We start from the raw sequence: 26,562 nt of genomic DNA, 5'->3' as shown, positions 1-26,562 counted from the left end.
CTGCCGGCCAAAAATGGACATGTCGTCGGGTGGAGCACAAGTATACTAGTGTGCTCCACACGGTCCGTGTCAAAAACACGGATGTGTGAGCAAACCCATTGATTTTAATGGATCTACGTGTGTTCGTATCTCCGATACGTATGGAAACGGATACCACATTTGCCGGAAACAGAGAAGTGTGAAGAAGGCCTTACTATGAGTGCCGGCGCTCTGTTGGCTCTCACAGGAAACAAATCATGACAGCAACGGGGGGTAATCATCTGACCACACACTGCCATGGCGTATTGATAGGCAAATCATGAAAAAATTGTAAACGAAAACATTTTGCCAAGTCTGGGGGCATGCAAGCCTTGGTAGCCCATTTAGGCCACGCAGTGGGCTCACAGTACCAGGAGCAATATGCAGCCTGGAGTTGTTGTGTTAAAAAAACAAACCCTGCTCCTGTGTCACTTTCACGTTCCGTTGTGAAGACCTCTTTATGGTGTTGTCCATTTGGTCTCCAATTCAATCTCCAATTCTCCTTGAAGAGAACAGACCTCCATTCTTGCCTCCATTGTTGTCTTGCTCTACACCATGATAGCCTTTGATAGCGGTGTCATGAGGTCAATAGACGTCTGGCTCGTAGCCCAATATCGTGAAAACATCAGATAGTTTGTGTACATGCTGGGTGACTTCTTAGGCTTCTTACATGACGTCTGGTTTCGCTTGCAATACATAGAGGATCACTAGGCGCCGTTCTTCAAAAATGATGAAACCACTTTATGCTATGACTAAGGGCACCACTGTGCCAGAAACGCATCAGTAAATGCTCATTTTTTGCTTTTTAATGTAGACCAATACATTGGATGTTTTAATATACCGGATGGTTTGTGCTGCACTCCTCAAATTGCCTTAATGATGAAACCACGTGGCCAACGGCATGAAGAAGCCTTCACGAGAAAACATCACATTGGTCGTACTCTTGTGACTATGGTGTGGGGTTGTATAATGTACTGAACCCGGACCCCTCTAGTTTTAATTCCAGGTTACACAGCTCAGTGTTACACTGATTTGGTGGTGGAACCAGTGCGGCCGCCATTTCTCCAAAATGTCCCAGGAGCTGTTTTTCAATATGACAACACCGGCCACTTGTTACTCGTGCTACTGTGAGCAGCCTGAGTGCATAAAAGTACAACGTCTCCGGACTTGTCTCCCATCGAGCATATATGGACCTCATTGATCGGCAATTTCAGTGGGAGCTGCCAGCAGTAGATCTTGATGATTTTCCCAAGTGCATTCAGCGCAGCAGAATCCCTCAGACGACCATTAACAACCTAATTGATACATGCTAAGTGCGGGGATATTTGTGCGCGGCGCTCATACTTGATCCTAAATAAATCGAGATGTTTTGAAAATTTAGTTTCCAATTTTTTCATCATTTACAGATCGGTGACGTCTGTCCATCCTGTGACTGCCATAACTCCACATCTTTTCCTTCTTGGTGTTGTAATTTCAATGTTGAGAAGTGTATATACGTGTATTATTTTTTTATGAAGGGGAAGGAGGGAAATACTTGTATACAGGGTGGGCCATAAGTATTGATACACCCTGATAAAAAAACACTAAAGTTGAATTCAAAATGGCAGCTTTGCAGATGGCAGCCATGGGCGTCACCCGGCCTCAAATGTTTTGCCCCTCCCATGTACTAATATGCCACAAACTGTAAGGTGATTTCAGTAACCACTTCCATTTTATCAGGGTGTATCCATACTTATGGCCCACCCAGGGTGTATCTATACTAAGGGCCCACCCAGGGTGTATCCATACTAATGGCCCACCCAGGGTGTATCCATACTTATGGCCCACCCAGGGTGTATTCATACTAATGGCCCACCCAGGGTGTATTCATACTAATGGCCCACCCAAGGTGTAATTAAAATACTAATGGCCCACCCAGGGTGTATTCATACTAATGGCCCACCCAGGGTGTATCCATACTTATGGCCCACCCAGGGTGTATCTATACTAAGGGCCCACCCAGGGTGTATCCATACTAATGGCCCACCCAGGGTGTATCCATACTAATGGCTCACCCAGGGTGTATTCATACTTATGGCCCACCCTGTATTATACTGGACACTGCCGCCATCACTCTCCCTAAGGCCTCCTTCACATGTCAGTGATTCTGGTACGTATGTTACTGTTTTTATACGTACCAGAATCACGGACATACTCAGACTCATTAAAATCAATGAGTCTGCGCACAAATCAGTGTTTTCAGTGACTGTGTTTCCATGCGGCGCACACACGTGCGCTCCGCACGGAGACAAGTCCGTTTTTCTCTGGCATCACTGATGTCACGCGGGCCACACAGTGGTGAGATCCATGTAACACATACCGGAGAAAACATGTACATTTAAAATAAAAAGCTTTTTAATACTCAACTTCTCCACCGAAGCTGTCTCCGGCCGCTGCTGTCTCCGGCCGCTGCTGTCTCCTGCTTCCAGGCCACCTAATTATGCTCATGAATATGCACTGCGCCGCGACCCGGAAGTAACAGCAGCGGTGGCAGCCGGAAACAGGAGAGCCAGGGACATCAGCACCATGGACCGTAGCAGCATGGTCAGGTGAGTATAGAAATCCCTAATCTCCTTGTACTATCACGGATAGCACATGGAGAACACACATGTGCTAAAATCAAATCACACGGAGAGACATACACACCTTTATCACATCAGTGAAAAACGTGCCTGTTTTTCACTGACGTGTGAAGGGGGTCTAAACTAAACTTTTTCACTATCCTATCCTGACACCACAGCCTAAACGAATGGGAGGAGAATTGTGACGGACAATGACATTTAGGCCTAGCACACACGGCGAATTATACAGAGCTAGTGGAATGCGATAAAAAATCTCATTCCACTCGGACCAATATTACTCTATGGGGAGGCTCCCATGAGCGATTATTTTCTCAGCCCTAATCGGACCGAGAAAACAGTCGCAGCATGCTGCGGGTGCAATGCGAGCTTGTTTCACCCATTCAAGTCTATGGGGCGAGAGAAACATCGCATTGCTCTGGTGTAATGCGAGTGAAGTGCGAGAATCGCATCAGTCGGCAACGGAGGAGATGGAGAGATAAATCTCTCCCTCTCCTCCACAGCGCCGGCCCTCCCCTCCACAGCGCCGGCCCTCCCCTTCCGCAACTGTGGTCTGATCGCACAATCAGACCACAGTCGCGTGACCCGAGTGTCATGCGAGGACTCGCACAAATCCTCATGTGGCCTCAGCCTTAGGGGTAATGCCAGTCATGTAAGCGGGGAGCTACAGGACCACCTGTCAGTCATGTGAATGGGGAGTGAGCAGCAATTGGTGTTCATGATCTTAGATGACCAAATAACCAGTGGAGTGGGGTAACTAGATATGGGTGACATGAGGGGACAGCCCATCAATCCCCCCGCTTTCCCACTGTGTGATCTTGGTGGTAGGTTTAGCGCTGAGACGTCCTCACTGCTTTGTGGTGAGACTTTATCTCCCCTTCTCTAGGGGACAAGACAACATGGCAGACACGCAGTTGGGGGAACGCTGTCTTTTTCCTTCCTAGGATGCTGAGAGCTGAGGGTTTCATGCAGAATCATAGATTGTTAGCGTTGGATGGGACCTCCAGGGTCATCGCATCCAAGTCCCTTGGTTTATTAGTCTAGCTATTGAGCCCGTGCTATGCCCGGGTATCGAGTGTTATTATTGCCTCATTTTTCATTTTATTGATGCATTAGCTGAAAACGAAATGTGTTTATTGTACAAAATCTTCTCTGTAAACCACATTTTTGGTGCAATCTCTGTGGTCTTTCTTTAGGTTGCTTTGTTGGTGCGGGACCTTGTGGGTCGGGCCTTCTTTATCTTTTATTCCCCTGGCTGTTCGCAGTATACGCACGCGCTGACTCTGGCGCCATTTTATTGAAGAATTTAACTACAACGTGAACATAACGTGTAAATTTCGCTCCTCAGTCACCGCCATTATCCCTGTGGGCAGCACGTCATTCAATAAAATGGCGCCTGAGTCAGCGCATAGCACGATCTCCAGCACCATTTTCTTGAAGACACAGACTTTGCAAATATCATCTGAAACAAATTTGTGACCGCTGATATTTGCGGGAACACAGTGTCTTCAATAAAATGGCGCCGGAGATCGCGTTTGCGCAGGTGCAGACTCCAGCGTCATTTTATTGAAGAATTCAACTTAGCGTGAACTTAGCACTGCGCATGCTCCGTCCATCCCGGCTTTGGGCAGAAGGACGCGTTTGGGGGCGGCACGGTGGCTCAGTGGTTAGCAGTGGACAGCATGATGGCTAAGTGGTTAGCACTGCAGTCTTGCACTGCTGGGGTCCTGGGTTCAAATCCCACCAAGGACAACATCTGCAAGGAGTTTGTATGTTCTCCCCATGTTTGCGTGGGTCTCCTCCGGGTACTCCGGTTTCCTCCCACACTCCAAAGACATAGTGATAGGGAATTTAGATTGTGAGTCCCAATGGGGACAGTGTTGCCAATGTACAGTCATATGAAAAAGTTTGGGCATCCCTATTAATGTTAACCTTTTTTTTTTATAACAATTTGGGTTTTTACAGCAGCTATTTCAGTTTTATATATCTAATAACTGATGGACTGAGTAATATTTCTGAATTGAAATCAGATTTATTGTACTAAAAGAAAATGTGCAATCTGCATTTAAACTAAATTTGACAGGTGCATAAGTATGGGCACCCTTATCAATTTCTTGTTTTGAACACTCCTAACTACTTTTTACTGACTTACTAAAGCACTAAATTGGTTTTCTAACCCCATTGAGCTTTGAACTTCATAGGCAGGTGTATCCAATCATGAGGAAAGGTATTTAAGGTGGCCACTTGCAAGTTGTTCTCCTATTTGAATATCCCAGTCCCCAGACCTGAATATCATTGAAAATCTGTGGGATGATTTGAAGCGTGCTGTCCATGCTCGGTGACCATTAAACTTAACTGAACTGGAATTGTTTTGTAAACAGGAATGGTCAAAAATACCTTCATCCAGGAACTCATTAAAAGCTACAGGAAGTGACTAGAGGCTGTGATTTTTGCAAAAGGAGGATCTACAAAATATTAATGTCACTTTTATGTTGAGGTGCCCATACTTTTGCACCGGTCAAATTTTGTTTAAATGCGGATTGCACATTTTCTGTTAGTACAATAAACCTCATTTCAATCCAGAAATATTACTCAGTCCATCAGTTATTAGATATATGAAACTGAAATAGCTGCTGCAAAAACCCAAATTGTTATAAAGAAAAAAGGTTAACATTAATAGGGGCGCCCAAACTTTTTTATATGACTGTATGTAAAGCGCTGACGTATAATTAATAGCGCTATATAAGTGAATAAATATTATTATTATTATATTATAGATTATTTGTTACGCTTGATATGAGTCTAGTTGTGCATAGCAACCAATCAGGGCTCAGCTTTCACTTTACCTCAGCAGCTTCATTGCTGAAAACTGCAGTCTTGCTACAGGCAACAGTGCGATTTTGCTGGGAGGCAATTCTCATAAATGAGGCCCCAGGTACTTCTACAGAGACAAACCTTTTTTTTTTTTTTTTTTTTTTTTTTTAAATAGTCCCTTTTGGTCAATCCTGGCTTTGAACAGAAGGACACGTTTAGCATTATATAGTGAATATTAGTTTTAGGAATGACAGTGTCATCCAGATAATGGAGAAGTGTTTTCTGTCTTCTCCTCATTATTCAGTGGTCTCTTTGACAGCCGGACACTTCTCCAGCTAAGGCCTCTTTCACACGCCCGTGAAAATCACGCACGTGTTTCACGGACGTGTCAAAGATGCTCCGTGAGCCGTGTGTAGGGCACACGTGTGTTCTCCGTGTGTTATCCGTGATAGCACACGGAGAATGGGAACTTTCTTCTCATCTGTCCCTTGGGTCCGCTGTCCATGGTGCTGATCTTCAGTCTCCGGTCCTGCCGTCTCCCCGCTGCTGCTGCTTCCGGCTGCACTGAAGTGAATATTAAATGAGCATAATGAGCGGGGGTCGGCAGCAAGTGACAGCAGCGGCAGAGACAGGAGGGCTGGAGAAGGCGAGTAAAGTTTTTTGGGTTTTTTTTAATAGACACATGTCTTTTCTCCGGTGCGTGTAAGTATTTTTGCATGGAACGTGTGTCCGTTCCGTACTTCCGTGTGCCCGTGTGCTCCACACGCCGACGTGTCCGTTTTTCTCCGGCATCACGGGTGTCACACGGAACACAGACGGGTCACACGTAACACACACGGACCACAGGGATGTGTTCCATGTGTGTTACGTGTGACCCGTTTGTGTTCCGTGTGACACCCGTGATGCCGGAGAAAAACGGACACGTCAGCGTGTGGAGCACACGGGCACACGGAAGTACGAAACGGACACACGTTCCGTGCAAAAATACTTACGTGTGCCCGAAACTATAGGAAAACATATGTCAACGTGTGCCCGTGTCTCCGGTACGTGAGAAAACTGTCCATACACGTACCGGAGGCACGGACCTGTGAAAGAGGTCTTATATAGTGAATATTAGTTTTAGGAATGACAGTGTCATCCAGATAATGGAGAAGTGTTTTCTGTCTTCTCCTTGTTACCAGTAGTCTCTCTGACAGCCGGACACTTATCCAGCTAGCGCTGTGTGCCGGAGAGGGTTAAATAACTTTGGATTTGAGTCCGAGCACCAGGTTCAAGTTCATATACAGAGAACAATGGCATTGAAAGCTGCTGCAAAATGTCCGTCTATATGCAGATTTTGCTGTTGATTTCACCCATTCTGCAGCAGCTAAAGGAATTTTTCAGATATTTAAAGGGAATCTGTCACCAGGTTTTTGCCTCCTAATCTGAGACCAGCATAACGTAGAGCCAGAGATCCTGATTCCAGCGATGTGTCACTTACTGAGCTGCTTAGTGTAGTTTTGATAAAATCACTGTTTAATCAGCAGTAATTATCATTACAGGACTACTTGGCATGCTGCAGGTAGTCCAGCATATTCATGAGCTCTGTATAACTGCTAGATCTGCAGCAGAGAAAACATTGATTTTATTAAAATGACAGCAAACAGCTCAGTAAGTGACACATCGCTGGAATCAGGGTCTTTGTCTCTACATTATGCTGCTCTCAGATGGGGGATCAAAAACCTGGTGACAGGTTCACTTTAATGTGTTCCCCGAACCATAAGATCCAACCAATCAGTAAGTTACTCTCATCCTATGGATAACTTTACATTTTGGAAAAACAAACAATAAAAAAGCAACAATTAAGGGGTATTCCCATCTCCAGGATCCTATTCCAATATGTAGTAAGTGTAATAATAATATTATTAGCAAATACCTCCAATTAGAAATGTAGTATAGTTCTCCAGATTAGCTATGTCACTTACCTCATGTGCAGGGCATTGCAGCTTAGGAATCCATGGTTACGACCACTAGCAACTAACTGTCACTATATGAATGGAGGTAACCATGGAAACCTAAGCTGCAATGCCCTGCACATGAGGTACCGTATTTTTCAAATTATAAGATGCACTTTTTGTCTCAAAAATTTGGGAGGAAAATGGAGGGGGGTGTCTTATAAATTGAATGTAGCTTACCAGGGTGTGGTGGAGAATAGTCACAGGAGGCAAGTGCAATGCTGTGCGCTGTGCTGCGGGTGGTGGTAGTGCTCTCTGCCAGTGGTGAGGCAGGGGCCATCCTGAAAATGTCAGCAGTGTGGGCTTCAAATAATGGTGCCCGGGGTCGGCACGTACACAGATTGAGCTCTCGGCTCAAGATCTCTTCAGCGTATTCGCCTCCTCCGGCCCATTAATCCGACCAGCAGTGGACGGAAGTAAAATGGCGCCTGGAGGTGGCATGTGCGCAGATAAGATCTTCTCTCATCATTGAGCTATGGGCGCCATTTCTTTGAAGCCTGCACTGCCGACAATTTCTGGATGTTCTCGTCCCACCTTTTTTTCTCTCTCTAAATTTGGGGTGCGTCTTATAATGTGGTGCGTCTTATAAACTGAAAAATATGGTAAGTGACATACCTAATCAGGAGAACTATACTACATTTCTAATTGGAGGTATTAACTAGTATTATTCTTATTATTACATATTGGGATAGGATGTTTGAGATGGGAATAAGCACCACATCAGCACTGCTGGAGTGGTGCTTTAAATTTAAGTGCCCTGACCCCAGCGTCTTCACCTTCAATCGCTGCCACTCCGGTCCGTCTTGGCGATTTTTGACCTGCCGGCAGCTCCAGTGTTTCATTGAGCTGAAGGTCACCACCCAATACAAGTCTATGAGAGCCTCATTCTTGCGCTCATAGACTTGCATTGGGACCTTGTGAAGTAACGTCTGACTTCTCGACAGTCTGAAGTTACAGGCATAAGATGGCGCCGCGGGACCGGTTGGCATCAGTAAAAGGTGAAGCCTTTGGTAGGTGAGTACATCACAGGGGGCAGTGGTTTTAGATTTACAGCGCTGTAAAAAAAAGTGGTGCTTTGCTATGTTTACACGTTCATTTTCATTACCCCATCCATCCGTATATGGCGGGAAAAAGTTTTCCTAGAGTTTTTTTCTACAGCTCTTCTGAAGACCTCATCTCTATGGTGTGCGCATCCTTTGGAATTGAGTTTGCATGTCAATGACCGATTTATGCAGGGAGCAGGGGGGGATGCAGCTGCAGCTGATATTCCTTTCTGGGGGAGGAGCCATGCCGTCGTCTCAGATCCTTCATGTCCATGTTGATTATTTCCTTCTCTTCTCCTACAGGTTGATGTGACGCCGTTGACAGCGGTGCAGACGGGATTGCAGAAGGGTGAGTGTTTTGGATAAAATACTTGTGCGTACTCTGAAGATCTCACAGTTCGCCATATTCCTTTGACTATTTTGTTCGACCTCTACATTACAAGCCATGTTATGTATAAGATGCATTAACCCCATCTGCATTCGTTTTCATTGAAACTAATGGAAGCTGCCACGTGGCGCGTTAGTGAATCCAGACTCTCCTTGTTCCAAGGGGCCAGTGAGATATCAGACGCATGCAAGCCCTTGAAGAAGAGAAGCCGGGCCTCTACCGACGTGGAACTTGCCAACTCCTCTTACCGGGACGCTTCTGACTCTGACTCGCGGGGCCTGAACGATGCTCAGGTGGGATCGGCATTCAATGTCTTAAGTCGTAAAAGGGTTAATTGTCAAAAGATAAATATATGTAGGCAGGTTGTGTAGGTTTTGATGAAGGTAAAGCACCGAGGTGCGATGGTAATGGAGGCTCTGAGTCTCAGCAGCTTCGAAGGTCTCAGGTGATCTCAGGTGATCTCAGGTGATGCGGTCTGTGATTCCGACTTTTAAGGAATTATGAAAGATTTCCTTAGACTTCGAGGCACTGTCTGAGTAACAGTCGCCCACCTTCACTGCTATTGTATCTTTTCTGCCTGAACTTCCCCCTTCAGCACCTTTCTCATTTACTTCCTTTCTCCTTTGTTTTTCTTTTGTCTTTGCTTCTTTCCTCCTTCCTTCCCTCTTCATGCCTTTCTGGTCTTACTTCCACTCACACTCATCCTTCGCTTCCACCCACACGCCACCTTCACTTACTCCCACACATCACCTTCACTTAATCCCACACATCACCTTTGCTTGCTCCCACATGTCACTTTTGCTTGCTCCTACACACCACCTTTGCTTGCTCCCACATGTCACTTTTGCTTGCTCCTACACACCACCTTTGCTTGCTCCCACATGTCACTTTTGCTTGCTCCTACACACCACCTTTGCTTGCTCCCACATGTTACTTTTGCTTGCTCCCACACATCACCTTTGCTTGCTCACACATGTCACTTTTGCTTGCTCCTACACACCACCTTTGCTTGCTCACACATGTCACTTTTGCTTGCTCCCACACATCACCTTCCCTTGCTCCCACATGTCACTTTTGCTTGCTCCCATACATCACATTTCCTTGGTCCCATACGTCACTTTTGCTTGCTCCCACAAGTCACCTCTACTTGCTCCCACACTCTGTCTTCGCTTGCTCCCACGAGCCACCACCTTCATTTGCTGCCACATGCCGCCTTCGTTTGCTTCTACATGCCGGGTTCATTTGCTCCCACACACCGCCTTGGTTTTTTGCTACGCGCTGCCTTCGTTTGCTCCCACACATCTCCTTCGCTTGCTCTCACACGCCACCCTCGCTTCCTCTGACACGCCACCTTTGCTTGCTCTAACACCCCACCTTCACTTGTAACCACAAGGCCATCTTCACTTCCTCCTATATGACCGCCTTTACTTGCTCCCACACGCCACCTTCACTTCCTCCTATATGACCGCCTTTACTTGCTCCCACACGCCACATTCTCTTGCACCCACACACCACTTTCGCTTGCTCCCACACACCACCTTTGCTTGCTCCCACACACCACCTTTGCTTGCTCCCACACACGGCCTTTGCTTGCTCCCACACGCCACCTTCACTTGCTCCTACACAACGCCTTTGCTTGCTCCTACATGCCGCCTTCGCTTGCACCCACACTCAACCTTTACTTGCTCCCACATGCCGCCTTTGCTTTCTCTCATGTTTGGCTTTTGCTTGTACTTACACTCGGCCTTCATTTGCACCCACACACCACCTTCACTTGCACCCACACGCTCGTTTCACCCACACACCACCTTCTCTTGTACCCACCCGCTCGTTTCACCCACACACCACCTTCACTTGTACCCACACGCTCATTTCACCCACACACCACTTTCTCTTGCACCCACACGCTCATTTCCACCCACACACCACCTTTGCTTGCATGCACACACTCATTTGCACCCACACACCACCTTCACTTGCACCCACACGCTCGTTTCACCCACACACCACCTTCTCTTGCACCCACACGCTCGTTTCACCCATACACCACCTTCACTTGCACCCACACGCTCGTTTCACCCACACACCACCTTCTCTTGCACCCACACGCTTATTTCCACCCACACACCACCTTTGCTTGCACCCACACACTCATTTGCACCCACACACCACCTTTGTTTCCTTTCTCCGTCTCTCATTTCGTCACTTTTTGATGTCACCTTCTCCCCACCTCATGTCCACTTCTTTCCTTCCCCTTCTCTCCCTCACTTCTGCCTTTGCTTCCCTTTACCTTCACATTTCCTTTTTTAACAAGTTATCAGTATTTTATTTTGTTTGTAGTTATATTTATTAAACAGGTGGGTCAATCTCTTCACTTTTCTCTCCTGTTCTTCTTCTTGTCATGCGTGACCTGTCTGTCGTTCTTGATTTTGGCTACAGATTAGCTTTGAGAAGCAGGTGGACAGTCCGTCAGCTGCTGGTGATGCTGATGCCTCCGATGTCCAGTCTGTGGATTCTGCGGTTTCTCGGAGGTCCGGGAAGAGAGACACTGTGTGTCAGGTGTGTGCAAAAAAAAAGGGTTTTCACGTGTCCAAATCACTAAAGTCACTCTTGGTGCTAGTCCGACGTCTCGCACCTCCTCACCAATCCTAAAAATGAAAAATTCACAGTGACGATTTAGTGGTGTGTTTCTTCGCTGTGGCCCTTCTTATGATCAGTGGGAGTCCCACCGATCACAGACAAATGCTATTTCTTTGTCGCTCCATTGGGAGACCCAGACAATTGGGTGTATAGCTATTGCCTCTGGAGGCCACACAAAGTATTACACTTAAAAGTGTAAGGCCCCTCCCCTTCTGGCTATACACCCCCAGTGGGATCACTGGCTCACCAGTTTTGTGCTTTGTGCGAAGGAGGCAACACATCCACGCATAGCTCCACTTTTTAGTCAGCAGCAGCTGCTGACTATGTCGGATGGAAGAAAAGAGGACACATATAGTGTCCCCAGCATGCTCCCTTCTCACCCCACTGTATGTCGGAGGTGTTTGTAAGGTTGAGGTACCCATTGCGGGTACGGCGGCAGGAGCCCACATGCTGATTCCTTCCCCATCCCTTTTTACAGGGCTCTGGGTGAAGTGGGATTTACCGGTCTCCAGGCACTGAGACCGTGCTCCATCTACAGCCCCTGGAGAAGATGCTGGATGGAGCGGAGTACATCAGGGACATGGCCCTGCTTCCTCAAGGTACTCTGTGTCCCCGTGCATTTGGCGCTCACACCGCAGCATGCTGGGTGTTGTAGTGCGCTGGGGGACATCAGCGCTGCGGCGCCTGTGCCATGGCCTCATTCAGCTTTGCTGAAGCAGGCTCACTTATGGGAATTGGTCGCGCCGGCCGCTGGGACTGCGGCGCGGCTGGCACTTGTAGTGCGCCGGGGACTTCAGCGCGGCCTGCGCTTTTACGGCGGCCGCGCTGATAACTAGAGTCCCCGGCTTTTGCGGCCTGCTTCCGTTCGTTCCCGCCCCCAGACCTGCCAGTCAGGAGAGGGGCGGGACGCTGGCCACTTCCAGGAATCGGTCGCGCCGGCCGCTGGCAGCGGCGCGGCTGGCACTTGTGGTGCGCCGGGGACTTCAGCGCGGCCCGCGCTTTTACGGCGGCCGCGCTGATAACTAGAGTCCCCGGCTTTTGCGGCCTGCTTCCGTTCGTTCCCGCCCCCAGACCTGCCAGTCAGGAGAGGGGCGGGACGCTGGCCACTTCTATGAATCGGTCGCGCCGGCCGCTGGAACTGCGGCGCGGCTGGCACTTGTGGTGCGCCGGGGACTTCAGCGCGGCCCGCGCTTTTACGGCGGCCGCGCTGTTAACTCGAGTCCCCGGCTTCTGGGCCTAGTCTCCCTTCGTTACCGCCCACAGCCCTGACAGTCAGGGTAGGGGCGTGACGCTGCATAGAGCAGAGCTGAGAGCTGGAGTATGTTTTGCATACTCCACCCCTCTCACTGTGTGCACTGTGAATCCGGATTCCCGCACTTTCTCAGGCACGCCCACGGCTTCCTTCTCTACAAGGACACCGGCAGCCATTAGTGTCAGTTTCTGTACGATACAGAGACAAGTGTGGAAGACCCTGGCATTCTGATAGTCACACAATCGCTGTAACAGGCGTTAAGCAGCACCTGTGGTGCTAACCCCACTAGTGCAGAAGTGCACTTATAGATATGCTTGTACTATATACATTGCACTGTTTGGTCGCACGTTGTATATACCCTCCTGGATTATGCGGAGGAGTTATCAGCATATTCTCTGTGTAAAACAAAGGTGCAGAACCACATGTTTTTCTATACAGCTGGTACAGCATGTACGGCTATACGGCCGGCAGGTACATAGACTCCCATTGTATGCACTAATGGCCAGGGGATGAGGACGGTGTCTGCAGTATTTACTGACAGTTTTTCTGAGACTATGGCTATGATACTAGAAGCCTAGCAGTCCGGACATGTCTCTCACAATATGGGCACTGTTGAATCATTGATCCATGGCCCCCCTCAGTGTGAATAACTAACAGCTCCGGGAATGTCACACGCATCCCAGAGTCACGGCTCTGCACGGACGTCAGTCCCAGACAGCCTAAGTGGGCTCGCTATGAGCGGCCTCGGTTTCATCAGGGTCCTAACAGAAGGACTCGCTGTGTAATGAGGCGGAAGTAGCGGCTCAGGATTCTGATCCTGAGACCGCTCTCAATCTGGATACACCTGATTGTGACGCCATAGTAAATAATCTTATAGCGTCCATCTATAGAATGTGGGTTATTTCTCACAGCTCCTCCAGTGGAGGAGTCAGCTTCACGTATTTTTCTGGACCACTCTGCCTTCAGAGAGGCAGTCCAGGAACACCACGCTTATCCAGATATGCGCTTCTCCAAACGGCTTAGGATACACGTTATCCCTGTCCCCTGACTTGGTCAAGGACTGGACCCAATGTCCCGAGCGGCATCCTCCAATCTCCAGGCTTGTAGCTAGATCCATAGTTGCAGTGGGAGATGGAACTGCAAACTCAAAGATGCCACTGACAGACAGATGGATCTCTGGTCGAAAGCCATCTATGAGGCTGTCGGCGCACCGTTGGCTCCGGCATTCTCTCCCTTGGGGCACTCCAAGCTATTTCAGCTTGTCTTACACAGATTGACGCGGTTACACGTACATCTGTGCCGCAGGTGGCATCCTTAACCTCTCAAATGTCTGCATTTGTTTCTTACGCGATTCAGGTTGTCCTGGACTCTGCGAACCGTGCGGCGGTAGCCTCCGCTACTCCGTGTTTTTAAGCAGAGCCTGGTCTGCTCGTTAAGTGAATGGAAGGCAGATTCTGCTTCCAAAAAAGGTTGCCTAACCAGTTGCCTTTTTCTGCTGACCGACTGTTTGGTGAGCGTTGGATGTAACCATCAAACAGTCCAGGGGTAAGGATTCATCCTTTCCTCAGCCCGGACACAACAAACCCCAACAGAGCAAGAGGCAGTCGGGGTTTTCGGCCTTTTCGAGGCTCGGGCAGGTCCCATTTTTCCTCGTCCAATGTGGACTCAAAAGGATCAGAGGAGCTAAGATTCTTAGCGGGCTCAGTCTCGCCCAAAAAAGCGACAGTCTGAAAACCCGCTTCCAAGGCGGCTTCCTCATGACTTGCGGCCTCGGTCGGTAGCAGGCTCTCCCGCCTTGGCGATATTTAGCTGCCATAGGTCAATGACCATTGAGTGTGAGACATTCTGTCTCACGGGTACAGGATAGAGCTCGCTTCTCGTCCTCCAACTCGATTCTTCAGAATTTCTCCACCTCCCGGCCGGGCCGCTGCTCTTCTGCAAACAGGGTGCACTCTATAGGCAGAAAGAGTGATGACCCCCGTTCCTCTTCAGGAACAAGGTCACGGTTTTTACCCCAAATTCTTTGCGGTACCTATAACAACGGGCCGTTCCGTCCCGTTCTGGATCTAAAAATGCTCAGCAAGCTCGTGGACACCAGGCGGTTCCGGATGGAATCCCTCCGCCATGTCATCGCCTCAAGGTCCCAAGGATATTTCCTAGCATCATTAGGCATCAAGGATGCTTATCCACACGTGCCGATTGATCCAGAGCACTAGCGTTTCTACGCTTCGTTATAGGAGACGAACACCCTCTGTTCGTAGCTCTACCTTCCGGCTAGCGACAGTCCAACTGGTCTTCGCCAAGGTCAGGGCAGCAGTAGTCACAGTCCTGCACTCTCAGGGTCACTCTGTGGTCCCGTATTTAGACGATCTACTTGTCAAGGCACTCTCTTAGGAAACATGCCAACACTGCCCGAACGTTGCGCTGGAGACTCTCTAGAGTTTTGGGTGGATCATCAACTTTTTAAAGTCAGATCCGACCCCGACCCTATCGATAACATATCTAGGCATAGAGTTTCTTACTCGCTCAGCGATAGTGAAGCTGCCGCTAGACAAACAGCATTCACTACGGGCTGCAAGCTCTTCTTTAAGAACCAGTCGCACACATTGAGACGCCTCATGCACTTCCTACGTAAGATGGTAGCAATGGAGGCAGTTCCTTTCGCGCAGTTTTACTGCGTCCACTACAATGGGACATTCTCCGCCAATGGGACGAGGAGTCGACGTCCCTCAACAGAGTCGTCGTTCTTTCTCAGGCGGCCAAGGAATCTCTACGGTGGTGGCTTCTTCTCACCTCTTGGTCAAAAAGAAGGTCCTTCCTATCCCCGTCCTGGGCGATAGTTACGACAGACGCGAGTCTATCAGGGTGGGGAGCAGTTTTTCTCCACTACAGCGCTCAGGGTACGTGGACTCAGCAAGAGTCCACTCTTCAGATCAATGTTCTTGAACACAGAGCAGTGTATCTTGCCCTACAATCCTTCCAACAGCGGCTGGAAAGCAAGCATATCCGACTTCAGTCGGACAGCTCCACAGCGGTGGCATACATCAACCACCAAGGAAGAACGCGCAACCGGCAAGCCTTCCAGGAAGTCCGGCAGGTTCTGATGTGGGTGGAAGACACGGCATCCACCATATCCACAATTCACATCCCAAGTGTGGAAACTAGGAAGCTGACTTCCTAAGTCGCTGAGGTGTGGCCGAAAGAGTATGGTCTCCTCACCCGGACGGGTTTCAGGAGATCTGGCGCCGCTGACAGAGGCCGGACGTCGATCTAATGGCGTCACGGCACAACAACAATGTGCCAGCTTCATGGCACGGTTTCACAATCATCGAGCTCTGGCGGCAAACGCCTTAGTTCAGCATTGGTCGCAGTTCCAGCTACCTTAGGTGCCACCTCTGGCATTGTTGCCCAGAGTACTGCGCTAGATCAAGACCGACTGCGGCCGCGCCATCCTCGTCGCTACAAATTGGCCGAGGATGTTGTGGTACTCGGTTCTGTGGTGCCTCACGGTAGGCTAACCGGGGGCACTACCAGACCAATCAGACTGGCTGTCTCAAGGGCCATTCTTCCATTTGAATTCTACGGCCCTCAACCGGATGGTGTGGCATTGAGTCCTGGAACCTAGTGTCGTCAGGATTACCTCAGGACGTGGTTGCCACCATGAGACAGGCTAGCATACCAACGTCCGCCAAGATTGACCACAGGACGTGGAAGATGTTCTTATCTCGGTGCTCGGCGCAGGGTGTTTCTCCCTGGCCGGTTGCATCGTCTATGTTTCCTTCCTTCCTGCAATCTAGGTAGGAAAATGGGTTGTCGCTCAGTTCCCTTTAGGGACAAGTCTCAGCGCTATCTGTATTTTTTCAGAAACGACGACTTCCTCAGGTACGCACGTTCCTACGGGGAGTTTGTCTTCTCAGCACTCCGTACAAGCGGCCGTTAGAGCCCTGAGATCTGAACAAGGTTCTAATTGCTCTCCAGATGCCGCCTTTCGAGCCTTTGAAGGATGTCTCCCTTCCCGTTTTTCACGGGAAGTGGCCTTCTAGTAACGGTCTCGTCTCTTAGGAGAGTTTCCGAGCTAGCAACGCTCTCATACAAACTCCCTTCCTGGTCCTTCACCAGGACAGGGTAGTTCTGCGTCCGGTTCCGGAATTTCTCCCTAAGGTGGTATCCCATTTTCATATCAATCAGGATATCACCTCACCTTCTTTGTGTCCTCGTCCAGTCCATCAATTTCAGAAAGATTTGCATCTGTTGGTTCTGGTGAGAGCACTCAGGTTCTACTTCCCGCATGGCGCTCCTGCGCCACCCGGATGCACTCTTTGTCCTTGTCGCTGGTCGGCGTAAACAGTCGCAAGCTTCCAGATCCACCCTTGCTCGGGGGCTCGAGGAACCAATTCTTGAAACCTACAGTTCTACTGGGCTTCTGGTTCTCTCAAGGCCGAAGGCCCATTCTACCAGAGCCGTGGGTGCATCCTGGGCATTACGGCACCAGGCTACGGCTCAGCAGGTGTGTCAGGCACCCACCTGGTCGAGTCTACTTACTTTTACCAAGCATTATCAGATGCATACCTACGCTTCGGCAGACGCCAGCCTAGGTAGATAAGTCATTCAGGCGGCGGTTGGCCACCTGTAGGAGAGGGCCGTTTGACGGCCCTATCATGAGGTATTCTTTTACCCACCCAGGGATTGCTTTTGGACATCCCAATTGTCTGGGTCTCCCAATGGAGCGACAAAGAAGAAGGGAATTTTGTTTACTTACCGTAAATTCCTTTTCTTCTAGCTCCAATTGGGAGACCCAGCACCCGCCCTGTTTTCTCGGGGTTTTTCTGTTTTTTCGGGTACACATGTTGTTCATGTGGTATGGTTCAGTTCTCCGATGTTTCCTCGGATTGAATTGGTCTTTAAACCAGTTATTGGCTTTCCTCCTTCTTGCTTTGGCACTAAAACTAGTGAGCCAGTGATCCCACTGGGGGTGTATAGCCAGAAGGGGAGGGGCCTTACACTTTTAAGTGTAATACTTTGTGTGGCCTCCAGAGGCAATAGCTATACACCCAATTGTCTGGGTCTCCCAATTGGAGCTAGAAGAAAAGGAATTTACGGTAAGTAAACAAAATTCCCTTCTTTATAAGACCAGAATAACCTTTTACACTGGCCGGGTCATGTACATATGTAAGAAGCAGTTCTAATGCCATTGTAACATGTATGTGAACCCTTTCCTTTTAGATCTGTGAAAATTTTGGGGAGTCGTTGGTGTCCTGCGATGGAGATTGCTCTCGGCTCTTCCATGTTGAATGTCTTGGCATGGATGCACTTCCAGAAGGAAAATTTATCTGCATGGAGTGCAAAACTGGTGCGTATGTAAAGATTTATGTTCACAGGGTATTCTGTGTAGTAGGGAATGGTGTACGTCTTCTCTAGCCTGGTTTGCATAGTCCTTGCAGATGTTGTACATGTTCTACCATGACTCGATATGACATTTTTTTTCTGATAGGTCTCCACACCTGCTTCTCCTGCAAAATTCCCAGCACCAGTGTCAAGCGCTGCTGTGTCTCTTCCTGCGGCAAGTTTTACCACGAAGCCTGTGCGCGGCAGTATGCGGCAACCGTCTTAGATTCCAGGGGCCTCCGGTGCCCTCACCACTGCTGTACCTCCTGCACCGCTGAGAAAGACCTGTACAGAGCTTGCAAAGGTGACATAGAAACATATATCTTGGTTGTATGCAAGTGCGGTAGTGACAGTTCAGGTGAACTCCTTGGTACACAGTTAAAGAGGTCCAGCCACCAGGATTTTCATACAAAAACGAAGGCCAGTGCTATACTGGCGCTATCAGGCAGATTCTATACATACCTTCAGTTTTGAGATTGGATGTATACTTTCTGAAATATGGCCTCATTAATTAGAGCATCAACCACCAGGATTTTCCTATATAAACTAAAGCCAGTGCTATACTGCCACTATCAGGCTGATTTTATGGGGTCATTCCATGTCAAGTGGACCAGTGGTCCCCACTCGACCTTCTCCGATTTTGCTGAAAATTTATAAGCATGTACATGTATGTTTGAAAAGAGGTTCTGTAAATTTTTAGGGCCAGATCTCAAATACATTGGGCACTGTTGACCTTTCACTGGAGGCCCCCCCCAAGCCTGCAGCTTCAGCTAAGAGGATTTTGCAAACTTTGGCACATAGCCATTAGAGTTCTATACTGGCTATGATGCTGAAATTTGGCATACTAGCTCAGCTTGTGCTGCTAAACACGATAAAATTATTACCGGCTATGACAAAACAATATTTCGGCCGCAATTTTGTGTCAAAGTAGCTTGCAAAACGCCTCACATAAAATTTGTCCCTAACTTTGCCCATATATAAATCAAGACCAAAAACCAATAGTAACTGGTGCTTTGCCCTGTACACCAAACATCTACATGAATTTGCATTGCTGCAATATCACGGTCAAAGCATATGTATTTGTGGAAATATTCACACCCACATATGATGACAAACTTAAAAAAAACAAATTTCTTTGTCGCTCCATTGGGAGACCCAGACAATTGGGTGTATAGCTACTGCCTCCGGAGGCCACACAAAGTATTACACTCAAAAGTGTAAACCCCTCCCCTCTGCTATACACCCTCCCGTGCATCACGGGCTCCTCTGTTTTTATGCTTTGTGCGAAGGAGGCTGACATCCACGCATAGCTCCACATCTTAGTCAGCAGCAGCTGCTGACTAGGTCGGATGGAAGAAAAGAGGGCCCATATCAGGGCCCCCAGCATGCTCCCTTCTCACCCCACTCTTGTCGGCGGTGTTGTTAAGGTTGAGGTACCCATTGCGGGTACATAGGCAGGAGCCACATGCTGTTTTCCTTCCCCATCCCTTTAGGGCTCTGGGTGAAGTGGGATCCTAATCGGTCTCCAGGCACTGGGACCGTGCTCCCTCCGCAGCCCTGGGGAACTGCTGGACAGGAGCCGGGTATCGTCAGGGACAAGGCCCTGCTACTGTGAGGTACTCTGTGTCCCCGTGCATGGAGCGCTTGTGCCATACACACTGCAGCACTGCTGGTTGTGTTAGTGCGCCGGGGACTACCGCGCCGGCCGTGCTTATTTGCCGACCGCGCTTATAACTTTAGTCCCCGGCTTTTGCGGCCTAGTTTCGCTTATTCCCGCCCACAGGCCTGCCAGTCAGGGGAAGGGCGGGACGCTGCACAGGACGGCAGCACTGAGGGCTGGAGCATACTCTGTATCCTCCTCCCCCCTCACTCAGCACAGTGGGGCACTAGATTCCCGCACTTTCTAGGGCACGCCCACGGCCCCCTCCTCCCCACAGAACGCCGGCAGCCATTACTGTCAGCACTTCTGACGCTGGAGAGGAGAGACAACATCAGGGGGGCCCGGGCACGGATTCTGGTGATCACACAACTGCTGTGAGCGGTCGGTAAGCAGCACCTGAGGTGCTGGTCCCACTGAGTGCCGAAGTGTACATATATATATATATATGCTTGTTGTATGGTCGCACTGTTGCTTTTTGGCTACTCCTAGAGAAGCCTTACAGTTCAGCCCCGGGCACTGTTCAATCATTATACCACCCCCGGACCTGCCAGTCAGGAGGAAGGGCGGGACAGTCGGGCTGACGCCGACAGTGAGGGCCGGAGCACACTTCGCTGTCCTCCGCCCCCCTCACTAATCACGCTACGGAACTTATCCCCTCAAGGACTCAGTGTCCCCTTGGGGACGGTGCAGAGAGCAGCTTCGCCTCAGACTTGGCGACTACCGCGCCGACCGCGCCTGCTTGCCGGCCGCGGTCTGTAACTTTAGTTCCCGGCTTTTGCGGCCTAGCGCCTTAAACTCCCGTCCCTGGCCCTGCCAGTCAGGGGGAAGGGCGGGACGGTCAGTCGGAGGCTAGCAGTGACGGCTGGAGCACACTTAGCTGTCCTCCGTCTCCCTCACGTTTCGCTCAGGGCACCAGATTCCTGCACTTTTGGGCTTACACACGGCTCCCCCCTCCACTGTACACGCCGACAGCCATGTTTTCAGCAGCACATACTGCTTCAGGGTCGGTACACCAGGGGGCTTCTTCTCGATGCTGGGCCCCCTGGAGTGATGAACTGTATATGTGATACACTGTATATATGACTATATAATGTTTGAATGCAGTTTCACTGGTTGAGCTTCGCCGGCGTTCCCTGTCCAGGCGGCAGGGACAGAGTTACAGCTTTGCTGAGAAACTCTCTGGGTCATTTTCACTATCCATGTCTCAGGCTATGGACAAATGGTCGGCTAAGAGACTAGGAGTTGCGGTCCAGACCGGCCCCTTACACAGGCCCCGGGCACTGCGGGATCGCCCCAGGCCTCCCTCGGTCTGCGACGAAGCGTGTTCCTGGGGTGGCCTCCAGTTAGTACGTGGTAAACTCCAGCACGTACCGCAGTCCCAGTCCGGCTAAGCAGCCTTGCTTGGAATCTTCCCCGACTTCTAGGGTCTCAGCTTGAGGACCCTCTAGAGGATGGGGCGGAGGTCGCAACCCAGGACTCTGTCCGGACGTGGCTCTCAAGGCTTCACAGATTCTGTCCAGAAGCACACCTTCCCGGACGAGCGTTTTACTGAACGCCTTATAACACACGTTGTCCCTTCCCCTCTGACGTTGTTAAGGTTTCGGCTCAGTGTCATAAGGTGCCCGCCAGTCTCGGACTGGCGGCTAGATCAGTAGTAGCAGTGGCTGGCGGGTCCACGCTCAAGAATGCCACGGACAGACAGATAGAACTCCTAATGGGATCCATCTATGAAGCCATAGGCGCGTCCGTTGCCCCAGCCTTTGCAGGGGTGGGCACTCCAGGCTATCTCAGCTGCTCTGTCTCAGATCAATGCGGTCATCCTGTGCTCCGCAATTAGCGTCTTTGACGTCTCAGGCGGTGGTATTTTCATCCTCCGCCGTGCATAGAGAACCTTTCTTTGTCGCTCCATTGGGAGACCCAGACAATTGGGGTGTATAGGCTATGCCTCCGGAGGCCGCACAAAGTATTACACTAAAAGTGTAAAGCCCCTCCCCTTCTGCCTATACACCCCCCGTGCTCCCACGGGCTCCTCAGTTTTTTGCTTTGTGCGAAGGAGGCAGACATGCACGCACAGCTCCACAGATTGGTCAGCAGCAGCTGCTGACTATATCGGATGGAAGAAAAGTGGGCCCATATAGGGCCCCCAGCATGCTCCCTTCTCACCCCACTCTTGTCGGCGGTGTGGTTAAGGTTGAGGTATCCATTGCGGGTACGGAGGCTGGAGCCCACATGCTGTTTTCCTTCCCCATCCCCCTCAGGGCTCTGGGTGAAGTGGGATCCTATCGGTCTCCAGGCACTGAGACCGTGCTTCATCCACAACTCCTGTGGAGCCTGCTGGATAGGAGCCGGGTATCGTTCAGGGACATGGCCCTGCTACTTGGAGGTACTCTGTATCCCTGTGGGGACAGCGCACAGCAACACCCCAGCTTTGCTGGGTGTGCTAGTGCACCGGGGACCGCGGCGCTGACCGGGTTAATATGTGCCATTACACACTCAGCGTTGCTGAGTGTGTTTATGTATAGGGACTGCCGCACTGACCGCCGCTGCCATGGAAACACCGCGGCGCGGCTGGGACTTGTAGTGCGCCGGGGACTTCCACGCCGGCCGCGCTTTTACGGCGGCCGCGTTTATTACTAGAGTCCCCGGCTTTTTGCGGCCTAGTCTCCTTTCTTCCCACCCCCAGCCCTGACAGGCAGGGGAAGGGCGGGACGCTGCACAGAACGAGCAGCACTGAGGGCTGGAGCATGCTTTGCATACTCCACCCCTCTCACTGTGCACAGTGCGGGCACCAGTTCCCGCACTTTCTGGGTCACGCCCACGGCTCCCTCCTCTCCTCAGGACGCCGGCAGCCATTCCTGTCAGCTCCTCGGACGCTGCAGAGGGGGACAAAGTCTGGGAGACCCAGGCAGGGACTCTGGTGGCCTCACAACCGCTTTAAGCGGGTGGTAAGCAGCACCTGTGGTGCTAGCCCCATTGTGCAGTAGTGTAACATTATATGTTTATGGTATATATATTTTACACTGTATGGTGCACAGTTGATTTCTGGCTATATACCCTATTGTGTTGCTCAGGGAAGATAATAACATGGCGCCCACGAAAGGCAGGGGTGCCAAAACACAGGCTTTTTATGCTGCCTGCGCCGCATGTACGACCCCGCTACCGGCAGGTTCCACTGACCCTCATTGTGTGCACTGTTCGGCCCCTGTGGCACTTACTCAGCCAGAGCCTCTGCTAAGAGGGGCCCAGGGGGAGCCACCTGCTGACACTGTCCAGGTGACGGGGACGGAGTTTGCAAAACTCTCTGAGACTATGGCTAAGATACTAGAAGCCTTGCAGTCCAGGCCGGTATCTCAGCACAGGGACTCTGTTGAATCTTTGTTCCCTGGCCCACCTCAGTTGGACCAACAATGTCCTCCCGGGGTATCTCATGGGTCCCAGGCTGAGGGTTCTGACACAGACCCCAGCCCCAGGCCGACTAAGCGAGCGCGCTTAGAATTTCCCTCGACATCATCATATTGTGCAGGGTCTCAGAGGGGGGAATCTCTGGTTGATGAAGCGGAGACAGTTGATCAGGATTCTGATCCTGAGGCCGCTCTCAATCTTGATACTCCTGACGGGGACGCCATAGTGAACGATCTTATTGCGTCCATCAATCTAATGCTGGATATTTCTCCCTCAGCTCCTCCGGCGGAGGAGTCGGCTTCTCAGCAGGAGAAATTCCGTTTCAGGTTTCCCAAGCGTACACCGAGTATGTTTCTGGACCACTCTGATTTCAGAGAGGCAGTCCAGAATCACCATGCTTGTCCAGATAAGCGTTTTTCTAAGCGCCTTAAGGATACACGTTATCCCTTTCCCCCTGACGTGGTCAAAAGTTGGGCTCAGTGTCCCAAAGTGGATCCTCCAATCTCCAGACTGGCAGCTAGATCCATACTTGCAGTGGAAGATGGGGCGTCACTCAAAGATGCCACTGACAGGCAGATGGAGCTCTGGTTGAAATCCATCTATGAAGCTATCGGCGCTTCTTTTGCCCCAGCATTCGCAGCCGTATGGGCGCTACAAGCTATCTCAGCAGGTCAAGCGCAAATTGACGCAGCCACACGCACGTCCGCGCCACAGGTGGCGTCCATAACCACTCAGACGTCGGCATTTGCGTCTTACGCTATTAATGCTGTCCTGGACTCTGCGAGCCGTACGGCGGTTGCAGCCGCCAATTCGGTGGTACTACGCAGGGCCTTGTGGCTACGGGAATGGAAGGCAGATTCTGCTTCCAAAAAGCGCTTAACCAGTTTGCCAATTTCTGGCGACCGATTGTTTGGCGAGCGTTTGGATGAAATCATCAAACAATCCAAGGGAAAGGATACATCCTTACCCCAGCCCAAACCGAACATACCCCAACAGAGGAGGGGGCAGTCGAGGTTTCGGTCCTTTCGGGGCGCGGGCAGGTCCCAATTCTCCTCGTCCAAAAGGCCTCAGAAAGATCAAAGGAACTCTGATGCATGGCGGTCTAAGTCACGTCCTAAAAAGACCACCGGAGGTGCCGCTACCAAAGCGGCCTCCTCATGACTTTCGGCCTCCTCACTCCGCATCCTCGGTCGGTGGCAGGCTCTCCCGCTTTTGCGACACCTGGCTGCCACGGGTAAAAGACCATTGGGTGAGAGACATTCTGTCTCACGGTTACAAAATAGAGTTCACCTCTCGTCCCCCGACTCGATTCGTCAGGTCATCCCCGCCTCCCGAGCGAGCCGAGGCTCTTCTGCAGGCGCTGGGCACTCTGAAGGCAGAAGGAGTGGTGGTCCCTGTTCCTCTTCAGCAACAGGGCCACGGTTTTTACTCCAACTTGTTTGTGGTCCCAAAGAAGGACGGGTCTTTCCGTCCTGTCCTGGACCTGAAACTTCTCAACAAACACGTAAAGACCAGGCGGTTCTGGATGGAATCCCTCCGCTCCGTCATCGCCTCAATGTCCCAAGGAGATTTCCTTGCATCGATCGATATCAAAGATGCTTATCTCCACGTACCGATTGCTCCAGAGCACCAGCGCTTCTTGCGCTTCGCCATAGAAAACGAACACCTGCAGTTCGTGGCACTGCCGTTCGGCTTGGCAACAGCCCCACGGGTTTTCACCAAGGTTATGGCTACTGTAGTAGCGGTCCTCCACTCTCAGGGTCACTCGGTGATCCCGTACTTGGACGATCTGTTGATCAAGGCACCCTCTCAAGAGGCACGCCAACACAGCCTCGACGCTACCCTGGAGACTCTCCAGAGTTTCGGGTGGATCATCAATTTTCCAAAGTCAAATCTGACACCGGCCCAATCGCTGACATACCTTGGCATGGAGTTTCATACCCTCTCAGCGATAGTGAAGCTTCCGCTGATCAAGCAGCGGTCACTACAGAAAGGGGTACAATCTCTCCTTCAAGGCCAGTCACGCCCCTTGAGGCGCCTCATGCACTTCCTGGGGAAGATGGTGGCAGCAATGGAGGCAGTCCCTTTCGCGCAGTTTCACCTGCGTCCTCTTCAATGGGACATCCTACGCAAATGGGACAGGAAGCCGACGTCCCTCGACAGGAACGTCTCCCTCTCTCAGGCGACCAAAGCTTCCCTTCGGTGGTGGCTTCTTCCCACTTCATTATCGAAGGGGAAATCCTTCCTACCCCCATCCTGGGAGGTGGTCACGACGGACGCGAGTCTGTCAGGGTGGGGAGCGGTTTTTCTCCACCACAGGGCTCAGGGTACGTGGACCCAGCAAGAGTCCTCGCTTCAGATCAATGTTCTGGAAATACGGGCAGTGTATCTTGCCCTGAAAGCGTTCCAGCAGTGGCTGGAAGGCAAGCAGATCCGAATTCAGTCGGACAATTCCACAGCGGTGGCATACATCAACCACCAAGGCGGCACACGCAGTCGGCAAGCCTTCCAGGAAGTCCGGCGGATTTTGATGTGGGTGGAAGCCACGGCCTCCACCATCTCTGCAGTTCACATCCCAGGCGTGGAAAACTGGGAAGCAGATTATCTCAGTCGCCAGGGCATGGACGCAGGGGAATGGTCCCTTCACCCGGACGTGTTTCAGGAGATCTGTTGCCGCTGGGGGGTGCCGGACGTCGACCTCATGGCGTCCCGGCACAACAACAAGGTACCGACGTTCATGGCACGGTCTCAAGATCCCAGAGCTCTGGCGGCAGACGCCTTAGTTCAGGATTGGTCGCAGTTTCAGCTCCCTTATGTGTTTCCTCCGTTGGCACTGTTGCCCAGAGTGTTACGCAAGATCAGGGCCGACTGCCGCCGCGTCATCCTCGTCGCTCCAGACTGGCCGAGGCGGTCGTGGTACCCGGATCTGTGGCATCTCACGGTCGGCCAACCGTGGGCACTACCAGACCGACCAGACTTGCTATCTCAAGGGCCGTTTTTCCATCTGAATTCTGCGGCCCTCAACCTGACTGTGTGGCCATTGAGTCCTGGATCCTAGCGTCTTCAGGGTTATCTCAAGACGTCATTGCCACTATGAGACAGGCTAGGAAACCAACGTCCGCCAAGATCTACCACAGGACGTGGAAAATTTTCCTGTCGTGGTGCTCTGCTCAGGGTTTTTCTCCCTGGCCTTTTGCCTTGCCCACTTTTCTGTCCTTCCTTCAATCTGGACTGGAAAAGGGTTTGTCGCTCGGCTCCCTTAAGGGACAAGTCTCAGCGCTCTCTGTGTTTTTCCAGAAGCGCCTAGCCAGACTTCCACAGGTACGCACGTTCCTGCAGGGGGTTTGT

The 26,562-nt window shown here is 50.7% G+C and overlaps 1 protein-coding gene across 6 annotated transcripts in view; it reads left to right on the top strand.

The window, feature by feature from the left end:
• The window catches only part of NSD3 (nuclear receptor binding SET domain protein 3), a 223,786-nt gene that overhangs the window by 58,841 nt on the left and 138,383 nt on the right, over window positions 1-26,562 (top strand). For all 6 annotated transcript variants that reach the window (XM_075346392.1, XM_075346391.1, XM_075346390.1 and 3 more), the window contains exons 6-10: window positions 8,791-8,836; window positions 9,038-9,168; window positions 11,315-11,434; window positions 17,991-18,117; window positions 18,259-18,456. In XM_075346392.1, coding sequence (XP_075202507.1) covers window positions 8,791-8,836; window positions 9,038-9,168; window positions 11,315-11,434; window positions 17,991-18,117; window positions 18,259-18,456 — 622 coding nt within the window. The remainder of the gene's footprint in view (window positions 1-8,790; window positions 8,837-9,037; window positions 9,169-11,314; window positions 11,435-17,990; window positions 18,118-18,258; window positions 18,457-26,562) is intronic.

This window comes from Anomaloglossus baeobatrachus, chromosome 4 (genome assembly GCF_048569485.1).
Source record: "Anomaloglossus baeobatrachus isolate aAnoBae1 chromosome 4, aAnoBae1.hap1, whole genome shotgun sequence".
Classification (NCBI taxonomy): Eukaryota; Metazoa; Chordata; class Amphibia; order Anura; family Aromobatidae; genus Anomaloglossus; species Anomaloglossus baeobatrachus.
This window is presented reverse-complemented; position numbering and strand designations above follow the sequence as displayed.